This window comes from Canis lupus, chromosome 10 (assembly GCF_048164855.1).
Source record: "Canis lupus baileyi chromosome 10, mCanLup2.hap1, whole genome shotgun sequence".
Classification (NCBI taxonomy): domain Eukaryota; kingdom Metazoa; phylum Chordata; class Mammalia; order Carnivora; family Canidae; genus Canis; species Canis lupus.
In genome coordinates, this window is record NC_132847.1 from 21,413,996 (window position 1) to 21,424,844 (window position 10,849).

A 10,849-nucleotide genomic window follows, 5' to 3' on the forward strand; every position below is an offset into this window, starting at 1 on the left:
TGTTCCTAGAGCCACAAGTTAGAAATGTAAATGCATTTAAAGTTATATTCATACCACATTATATGGTCTCATTCATTCAGGGCATATAAAATATAGTGAAAGAGATTAAAGGGGAAAGGAGAGAAAATGAGTGGGAAATATCAGAGAGGGTGACAGAACATGAGAGATTCCTAACTCTGGGAAACAAGCAAGGTGTAGTGGAAGGGGAGGTGGGCGAGGGGGTTAGGGTGACTGGATGACGGGCACTGAGGGGGGTAATTGACGGGATGAGCACTGGGTGTTATGCTATATGTTGGCAAATCAAACTCCAATAAAAAATATACAAAAAATAAAGTTATATTTATATCAAATTATACTATATACTTTTATAAAATCAAATTGTTCTACAAGGCTGGTAATAAAAACAGCAACATCTTGTCTAATACCACCCCAATAATTCCCTAATATACAGAAACAACTACTTTCAACTTTATTGTTTCTTCTAATACCCCCCTTTATATTTCTAAATTAAAATTTATTCAGCAATTCTATTATTATGAATGCTCAAATAATTTATACCTAAGCTATGTACTATAAGCTATATTCAGACCTTTTTGCTACAAGTTGGTTTATTTCAGTTATTGATTATCCCATTTTAAAATTAGTTTTCCAAGTACCTATCAGAATTTTATCCCAAATACTTGCTAAAGTATCAATCTCTTCTCAATAAAAATTCCAAGTTATCAGTTCCTTTTTTTTCTTCTTTCTTCAAATTCTCATTCCCTCTTTCTCTTCTTTCCTTCTTTTTTTTCTAAAGAAGTATTGCTATTGGAGATCTCAATATGCTTGCTCAAATTCAGACTTCTTGTCCTCTAGATGAGCTGCACAAGTGTCTTCTTGGAATTAGCCTAAGAAATTCTTTCACATATTGCTTGTATTGGAGCCTCTGATTTCAAGATACTCTAATTTCTTATTTCTTCTCTAGTTTTGTTGGAGTATCTCCTTTGTTTCCTGGGAAAAGGTAGAAGATCTGTCTAAAAATGTCTTTATACTATGTTCACACTCGAGTGTTTTGGCAGAGTATTCTAGATTAATGTATTAAAACAAATTATCGCTGAGTGAAGTAAGCCAGTCGGAGAAGGACAAACATTATATGTTCTCATTCATTTGGGGAATATAAATAATAGTGAAAGGGAATATAAGGGAAGGGGGAAGAAATGTGTGGGAAATATCAGAAAGGGAGACAGACGTAAAGACTGCTAACTCTGGGAAACGAACTAGGGGTGGTAGAAGGGGAGGAGGGCGGGGGGTGGGAGTGAATGGGTGACGGGCACTGGGGGTTATTCTGTATGTTAGTAAATTGAACACCAATAAAAAATAAATTAAAAATAAAATAAAATAAAAAAATAAAAATAAAACAAATTATCCCATTTTATAATATTTAACAAATTTAAACTTCACTGCTGTCTCTTCCCCTTCTGTCCCACATCTGGGCAAGCTGATAAGAAAGTCCTGATATTCCATCTTTTGGCAATGGCTACAAGGTAAAAACCATGTCTAGGAAACCTCATTCTGGCTCCACTTAACCACCCCCCACCCCACCCGGTTTCTTCTCCCTGCTCTCTCAAGCCATTTTCAGTCCTATTCAAGAGATGCTCTTCTCTTTAGAAAGCTTCATTATATGAGCAACAAACCTTTCCCTACCCTCTTGCTTATATGGATGACATCACCAATCTTGAAATATGAACCAAATTTTGGCTGCAGATCCATTCTATCTCTGAAATCAGTTTGCTTCAGAGTTTTAAATGCATTTTCCTACCATGTTCTAGCTTCTGGAGTTGCTTTTAGAAACTCAATGTTATTCATATTGTTCATTGTTTATTTGTAATCAACAATTTTTTTTCTGGAAGACTGAAGGATTTCTCTCTTTATCCTGAGGATTTTAAGTCACATTGTATTGTGCCTTGATATGGGTCTTTTTTCATTCGTTGTAATGGGCAGTTGATAGGTTCTTTTGTTATATATACGCATGATCATTTTTTATTCTAGAAAAATTTCTAGCTTTATGTGTTTAATAATTTCCTTTCTGTTTATAATGTCTAGAACTACAATTTCTCAGATGTTAGAATGTCTGAACTCATTTTTCTTTTTAAAACAGCATATAATACATTGCATACAATACAATTCATATTCCATAAATCTCCACCTTTTAAAGTATACAATTTAGCTATTTTTAGTATACTCACAGAATTATGTCACCACTGCCATTATTTTTATCTTTTAATGTTTATTCAATTTTTGGAATATTTCCTTAAATTCATCATTCAATCCTAAACATCCTAGAATGTTTTATTTCTGACTTCGTATTTTTATTTTTTAAGAATACGTTCTGTTCTCTAAGTGCTCCTTTTCATAGTACCTTGTACTCATTTCATGGATACATAGTTTCATTATGTTCAGGATTATTATTATTTTATTATCCCGAGGATAATGAAAACATGGTTTTTAAAATTTTTCGTTTCTTTGCAATGTCTATGTCCTTCAAGCTTCTTTTGTTTAGGTATCATTTATTTAATGATCATTTAAAAGCTTTCATTAAATGCCCTGTAATTCTTGAATGTTCAAGAATGAGGCACTAAACAGCAATTGGAAACTCTAAATTCATGAGTGGGGTTTAGGAAATATTGGGCTTCACTGATGGGTATTTAGATAGGGAGCAGGGCATTACTGCTAGAATATAGGTCTCCTTCTGTGCAGAGAAGACTACAAAAGAGAATCCTCCACTCTCCTAGTTGGGGAGTATTTTCCTGAGTGGGGTAAGGTGGGATAAGGGGCCTGAAAGTTACCCAGGTATACAAACTTAATTCCCTTCCCTCACCTCTGCACCCTTCTACTTATCAATACAGCAGTGCTGAGTCCAGATCCTCTGCTTCAAAGTATCTGGACTGCCAGCGTGGGAAAAAGTCGTTGCTTGACAACACAGTGTTGGGGAAGGGATCAGAGCATCTAATCATTAATTTAAAGACTTCCAAAAATCCTCCTATTTTCAACACTATCTGTACTCATTTCTTCAGGAATGTATGATGACTCTAATTCCTGAAACTATAGCCTCAATCAGTTTATTTCTTTGCTGGTCCTTACTCTAGTCATCTAGCTTTCAATTTTTTTTCTTTTCTTTTCTTTTCTTTTCTTTTCTTTTCTTTTCTTTTCTTTTCTTTTCTTTTCTTTTCTTTCTTTCTTTCTTCCTCTTCTTTCTTTTCTTTTCTTTTCTTTTTTCTGTTAGGCCAAATATAACTTACTCATCTACCTTCCATATTCTAAATTTTGTTGGTTACTTCTTGTCAGCCAAGGTGTCTTCTCTTTTTCTCTACCTTGTGGCTTCATGCTCTTTTTATCCTTTAATTGATAATTTAGTGATGTTTCAAAAGGGAGAAGTAAATGTCTATGTTCAATCTTCCATCCTAAATATAAAGTCCTGAATTAATTTTCATCATGTTGCAAAATTATTACATTCCAAGGCAGAATTAAAACAGTTACTTACATATTAAATGGAATTCTGTAGGCTTTTAAAAACCTAATCATCTACATTTTATTATGGGAAAAAAAGAATTCCAGGTTTCAAATATCAATCAACAAATGACACCTTAGAATACAACCAGTTTGCAAATTGGACACAGTCCATTTTCTATTTCCTTCTATCTTTTACACATCAACTTGATAAATCTAGTAACCAAGGACATATATTATGTATTTAAACTATAATTTAAGAAAATAATAATTATGGTTAAATAGGTTATTTTCTCTAAACAGCATATAAAACTCAATCAACAAGCATTTGAAATTATATCATGTCCCAAACATGGGCATAAAAGGTAAGGCTTATTCTCAATGGCTGTAGAGCCAAGAGTAACAAAAGCAATAATACTGTTGTTTTGAGTCCTAACAGAAGTATACAAAGAGTACCACAGAATTCCCAGGAAAGAACAAATTCATGTAGGAAGAGAAAACTCTGCTTAGGAGAACTTCCCAGTAGAGACAGCATCTGATTTTTTTTTCTTAAAGAACAAGTAGAAGTTAAACAGGTAAAGAGGGGAGAGGGCAGGAGACACATTTGTTGAGCACATCTCTTATTCTTTTGTACTATATTCTAAGAAATGTTCCTATATTCTATTTTCTAGCTATTTAATTTGATTTTGAGCTGAACTCATTTTAACATTCAGATCATTTAATGAGGTTTTAAATTTGATGATATTTTTAGTTTCTGGGGACTATAATTTTTGTTAAAGCAGACAGTTATATTATAGATCCAGTGGCCTCTTGTCTTTAAAGAGATATTTAAAGTTTTTCACTATTTCTCCATTTGTTATTGTTTGCTCCATTTGTTGCCTCTCTTCCATGCCACTGCTTTATTCAAAGGTTTGGCTGCTCCTGGTTGTTCTCTACTTAAGAAGCTTTACTTGTATAGCAGTGCATATAAATTCTGAAACAGCAGCCTACTTCTGGAGATTTTTAGAAGAGTGATGAGACATTCTGAGAACCTATGTTCTGCATGATGATATCTTCTTGTATTTTCTGAGTACTGTAGGTTACTTGGGGCACTGTCCTAATTGGCTAATGTATATACTACAAGATTCCATTATCAGAAATCCCACTTCAGAGAGCCATACTATATCTCTATCCTGGGGTTAACAAGCATAAGCATAATCTATCTCTTTTACCTTTTTCTCCCTCTGCTACCCTTGTGGCAATCTGTATCTACTTCAGACTCTCTTCTGCTTCTCACTCCAGCCCCAAAATCGACACTTATGAGCCAAACCCTTAGTTCACTTTGTTTAGGAGTAGTTCCCAGGGTTTATCCTGGCAGCAAGTATTGTAGCTGTCAACATTTCCAATGTAAGAAAGGGATGAGAAGGAACCAGGCCACGTAGTGGCAGAATGTAGTGTTTAATTCATAACCTTGACAATTCCTTCAGGGTCCTTTTATTATAGTAGTTTGTGTGTGCATGTGTGTGGAGTGTGTGTGTGTGTGTGTGTTTGTATTTATTGAACAATTGTTTCAAATGTCTCTAGAGCTATTCTTAACTCCGCAGTGGTTTTTCTCTGCTCTTCAAATATTCAGCAATCTGATCTCATCTGGGGTTTTTTTTTAGATTTTATTTATTTATTCATGAGAGACACAGAGAGAGACAGAGATACAGGCAGAGGGAGAAGCAGGCTCCCGGCAGGGAGCCTGATGAGGGACTTGATCCCAAGTCCCCAGGATCACGCCCTGGACCGAAGGCAGCACTAAACCGCCAAGCCACCCAGGGATCCCTGATTTCATCTGGTTTTAAGAATCCCTCAGTATTTCTGGTGTGCTGATGGAATCCTTTCTTGTTTTTAAATATAACTTCAATTACACCAATATGTAAATGGCTCATAAATTTCTATCAGCAGCCCTCCATATCCAACTGCCTATTTGGCATTCTACTTAGTCATCTTAAAAGTACTCATAATATATTAAAGACATAACTTATGATCCTTCCCTCAAGCAAGATTTTTTTTTTTAAATGATACCACCTTACATCCAGTTACACAAGCCTGAAACAGATCTCTTTGATTTTGATCCATCCATCTCCTTCATTCTTCATTTGCCATATTCTGGCAGTTTCAGTTCCTAAAATAGTCATGAGCTATGCCCACTTCTTTCCATATATATCCTATGTCTTATTTTAGTACAAAGTGCCATCAATTCTCCCCTAAACTACTGTAATAACCTCCCATCTGGTCTATTTGCATCCATTCATGCTTCTTTCCACACCACAGCCAAGGTGATCATATATTTTCCTAAGTAAAAGACTTCAGTGGCTTCTTGCTGCTCCAAATACAAACACCAATATCTTTGGCATTTCCCCCTCCTCTCTGTACCACAGCCACACTGGCTTTCTTTCAGTTCACTGAACACATAAGTCTTAGTCCCATATTAGGGTCTTTGCACATGCCATTCCCTCTGTCTGGATGGTTCTTAACTCAGTTAATTTGCAAGGTATTTTCTCCTTTTCTTCCTATCTCAATTCATTTGCTGTTCTCTCATGGAAGCCTTCTCTAAATTCTCCAATTAAACCCAATTAGTTATACTCAACTCAATCTCTTTTGTAGTATTTATCTCAATTTTGATTTACTGGTGTGTTCTTGAAGGCTTTGAGGATGAGGTCCATTGTAAAGGCAGAAGGATTCACCTTGAACTAGAAGAAAGACCCCTCTTCCACTGAGATGGGAAGATGAGGCAAAAATCTAGATGGACGCTTATATTTGTAAGAAACAAAGCTGAGGGAGTTCACATCTGACAGTCTTACCTGATATTAGCTCACTATTGGATGAACTACTGTCAACCTGGAGGTCATCAGGCACTGACTCCTAAGGGAAATAAGAATTAAAAATATAACACAAATTATGGGACTGAATATTTTCATATTATACTGTTTTATCATGTTGATTTGGTTATTTTGATAGAGAAAAACTAATATCAACTTTGTGTGTCAGTTTCATATGCAATAGATTCTTTCAGCCTACTGATCACAGACATGATCTGATATTTAATATTAAATTAAAAAGTAAAGTAAAAATAAATAAATAAATTAAAAAGTAAATACTAAAATATAATAATGTGGACATATCTACAGAGTCAGCAATATGCTATCAACTACCTACTGTGGGATAAACCAGCAACCAGAAGTTAAAAGTGAATATTCTTCTGATCTCCTAGGTAAAAAGGGCTTTTCTTTCTCTAAATATGAAAGCAAAAGAAATCACAAGACTGATAAGTCTAAAATACCAGAAATATGATCAAAGGCAAACACAAAAATATAAAAATATTCGTTATACATGTGTGTAAAAGAGTAATTATCTTCAACATATAATGAATAAGCAGTTCACAGAAAAAGAAACAAATGGCTAATAAAATGACGGAAGGAAGTGTTTACTAACATTCAGAGAAATGAAATATCAAATAACAGGCTACTTTTCATCTTTCAAATATATGTATTTTTTAAGTATCAGGTAAAATGGTGCCAAGTGGCCAACACAAATCAGAAACTTTATTTTTTTTTTTTAATTTTTATTTATTTATGATAGTCACACACAGAGAGAGAGAGAGGCACAGACATAGGCAGAGGGAGAAGCAGGCTCCATGCACCGGGAGCCTGACGTGGGATTCGATCCCGGGTCTCCAAGATCGCGCCCCGGGCCAAAGGCAGGCGATAAACCGCTGCGCCACCCAGGGATCCCTTTTTTTTTTTTTTTTTTTTAATTTTTATTTAACAAATCAGAAACTTTAAACACGATCCAACCCCTGATTCACTACAAAGTTATTTGCCTTAGGATAACAATTTTAAGGTACACAAAAACTTCTGTGGTACAATGTCCACTGATATCTAAAATGGCAAAACCTGGGAAACAATCTCAATCCTCCAACCCCAGGAAAATAGTTATATAAATTACCGTATATCTATCTTTAAGACAAAAAGCACTATGCAGACATTAAAAATCATATTTTTGAAGACCATTTAATGTTAGAGGAATATACAATAAAGATAAAATTTTCTAAATTGAAAAAAAGGCACAGAAAAAAGCAATGTAAAGAAATACATAAAAACTAGAAGAAACTTTTTAAACTTTTTTTTTTTTTTTGCATATTCTGAATCATCTACAAGGAACACTTAACACTGTTAAAAATCTGGAGTAAAATCCTTTTGAATAAATGCCTTTTGTTGGAACTGCCCACCCCCAAAACACATGTTTTAGAGAGATATGTAAGCTAAAGCACTGGAACACGACTATTTAATGCTAATGATAGATGAGTCACAAGCAATTTTTAAAATCTGAGTTTCTCCAAACTACTGCTATATATCTTTAAAATATTATATGGAATCCATATTACATACAGTAGACCAGGAAGTTCTATAATATTCTGATGATAATAAACAGTTTCTAGTTGTTAATGGAAAGTCAAATGAGAATGAAAATGGTTTTTAAATGGTTTAAGTGCTATTAAACATTGGGGAGTTACCAAGAAAACTTAAATATACCTGTTTCATAGAAAATTAGTCACTAATGGGCATTTCTCAAATTTTTGTCGAGGGAAACTAAAAAAGAAATATATATATATGTATATATATGGCTATGAATCCACAGAATCAGAAATTCAAGGCCCTATCTAAAGAGAAAACACCAACGTTTATAAAAACGCTAGGAAGCTATGTAGTCTTTACTGAACAAAAACCTTATTGTACTTTAATCTGAAGGCACATTGGTTACCGGTTGGTCTCTGCTTTAAGTATATCAAAGGTCCATACAAGGAACATACATACACTCAATGGTGCAGTCTTCTCATCCGCGGGCTCTTCATTAGTGATATTTTCTTGCAGGCTTTTCTGTCCTGTAACTCTTAACGGAGTGCTAGGCAAACAAACAACACAATTAATTTTTCATGGTGTGGACTTGGCTCTCCGCGTCTCTGTTCACAGTTCACACTGGAACCTTAAAGGCTATTTGGGGACATCATTAAGAAAAAGTAAAGACCCCAGTGGACTAACTTGTACCCAGTACTTGCTGATGGTATGAATGCTTTCCTGAAGGTTTTATCTCACTTGCTTTTAAGTAACTTGGCAAAACTGCTCTTAAGAAAAATTAATAAATCTTTCCGAGGGCACCTGGGTGGCTCAGTCAGTTGAGCTCCCACTAGAGATTTCGGCTGAGGTCGTGATCTCATGGGTCCTGAGATCAAGCCGCATTCCCCAGGGCGTCGGCTTGGGATTCGCTCTCCCTGGGCCTGCTCTCTCGCTCGCCTTCTGTCTCAAATAATTTCTGGGTCTATGTTCTGAGAGGAGCCAACTCGTCAAGAGCGTTCCACCTATCTTCTTCCTTGACTCTTAGAATGAGAGGCTCCAGGCAGAAAATGAGGACGTAAGTTTCGAGGAGGCAGAAGGCCCGGGCCTGGCACTAGCGGCTACGCACCTCCGCGGCCTAGGGCCGCCACCTCCCCGCCCACTGCACTCGGCCTTCTCCGAGATCTTCTGCAAACGGTGCATTTTCCCCTTCAGGCCTGAGAAAAGACGACATATTTCAGGGCAAAGCCTGGAGGCGCGCTTGCCGCCCTTGAGTGTCTGTGGGCCAAGACCTCGTCACCGGCCTCCCAGCTGGGGCTTACGGCGCGCGGAGTGCCTTCTGCCTGGAACCGGGGGAGGCTCTGCCTTCGCGGTGGGGCCTTGGTCCGGTGTTGGGGTTAGGTTGAGCCTCTGGCCGGCCCGCTTCTTGCGGGTATAGACCTGCAGCGACCACATTGCCACCTCGCCCCCAAGGCCTCGGGACCTTGGCCCCCCACAGCCTGTCCCTTCGCCTTCCTGAGGACACGAGCTACAGTCAGAGTGCGCCACCGTCCAGGCAGTGTCGCTGCCTGCGGAGCAATAGGAGAGGAACGGCGGGCAAAGAGAAGCAGAAAGCCCACAGCGCCGGTGCCCGACTGACTGAAGCCGCTCGCAGGACTCCCGCCCTTTTTTTAATCGCTACCAAACCGCGCGATGGCTTCTGGGAAACGGCGTAACGAGGAGGAGACTCCGCCCCCCTGGAGGCCGCCCCGCCCCCTCGGAGACGCGGCGTTCGGGGGTTTGAGGGTGGGCTCGAGTGGTTGCAGGACAGGGGCGCAGGCTCCGTCCTCTCTGTGCGGAAGGGAAGCGTGTGCGGAGAAGCCATTTAATTCTCCAGAAGGTTGCTGCTTTCTCATTCTTTCCTTAGTGTGATGGGCCCGTCATGCGTACGCTAGTGGTGGCCCGGCCCCTCGTAACATTGCAGTGACCCTTGGTAAGGGAGTTCAGGTGTTCAAACGTAGGGCCTCGAGCCGAGGGAGAGGGACTGGGGAGAAGGATGGAGGCTGTCACCGGACTCAGTGCCCAAAGGTCAGCCGGGAACGAAAGCACATTAGTCCAATGGGGAATATCCTGAGCAATCAGCTTCAGTCGCAGGCCCACCAATATACGACGGGAGGGGGGCGCTGAGCATTCAAAGATCTTGGTTCCACGATATTTCTTTTTAAGGAAAGCAGAATCCCTTAGCCCCTGCCCAGGAGCTATCTCCTGGACATCGGGGCAGCCTTATGACCAAGGGAGAGAATTTCTTACCTCTTGGGGCTCAGCTAGTTTGCTCTGCCTCATTGCAGGGAAGTAGGAATGGCCTCGCTCTCTCCATACACCCTGGATGAACCATCTGGCTGCATCTGATAAACATATTGTGCACATAATAACCATTTTCCTATTTTTAAAAATGACATTTCACAACATTAAAAAAATACATTTGTAGAAATAAAATTACAAAAACTTAAAGGACTTTTTTTGTGATATTCCACTATTGTATGTGTGACTATAGCACACATGCAGCCACAATATTTTCATAATGAAATCACTCTGGATTTTTTTAAATTTAAAATATGCTCATAGAAAGTCATGACAGTTGATTCAATATGTAATTAATCATTAAAACTTAGCTTTGTAAAGAGCAGAAGGTGATTATCCTTACCTAATTAGATATAATGCTTTGAATCCCTGCATCAATACTTACCCAGCACCTTACTCTGTATTAGACGTTGTGGTAGGTCCTGGGGATACAGAGGTGTGTTAGAAACAGTCCTCCGGTCTAGGATCTCATAGTGGTGTTGCAGTGCAAAGCAATTATCATATTTCAACCTCCTTTTCTTGAGTCATATCCATAATATGCTCACAGACAGTCTCTAGTTTACAAGTCAGGTCTCCAGGCTCTCCTTTTTCCCTTTGAGGGGCTGTTGTGAAAAAAACTTGGAGTTCTTAAATGACCTGTGGGAGGTCTGGGTCCTTCCATGCCC

At 38.3% G+C, this 10,849-nt stretch overlaps 1 protein-coding gene across 6 annotated transcripts in view; it reads right to left on the reverse strand.

The window, feature by feature from the left end:
- Positions 1-10,849, reverse strand: part of MEIKIN (meiotic kinetochore factor) — a 77,618-nt gene extending 66,769 nt beyond the window's left edge. For 2 of the 6 annotated variants that reach the window (XR_012037854.1, XR_012037857.1), the window contains exons 1-4: positions 9,167-9,558; positions 8,974-9,061; positions 8,328-8,415; positions 6,315-6,375 (exon numbers count right to left, since the gene is read on the reverse strand). Coding sequence is in view for 2 of the 6 variants with exons in the window: in XM_072840918.1 (XP_072697019.1) it covers positions 6,315-6,375; positions 8,328-8,415; positions 8,974-9,061; positions 9,167-9,299 (370 nt within the window). In the remaining 4 variants the exon portion in view is untranslated. Of the gene's footprint in view, positions 1-6,314; positions 6,376-8,327; positions 8,416-8,973; positions 9,062-9,166; positions 9,560-10,133; positions 10,229-10,569 lie in introns of those variants that run through there. The other 4 variants (XR_012037855.1, XR_012037856.1, XM_072840919.1 and 1 more) reach the window with 3 other exon arrangements.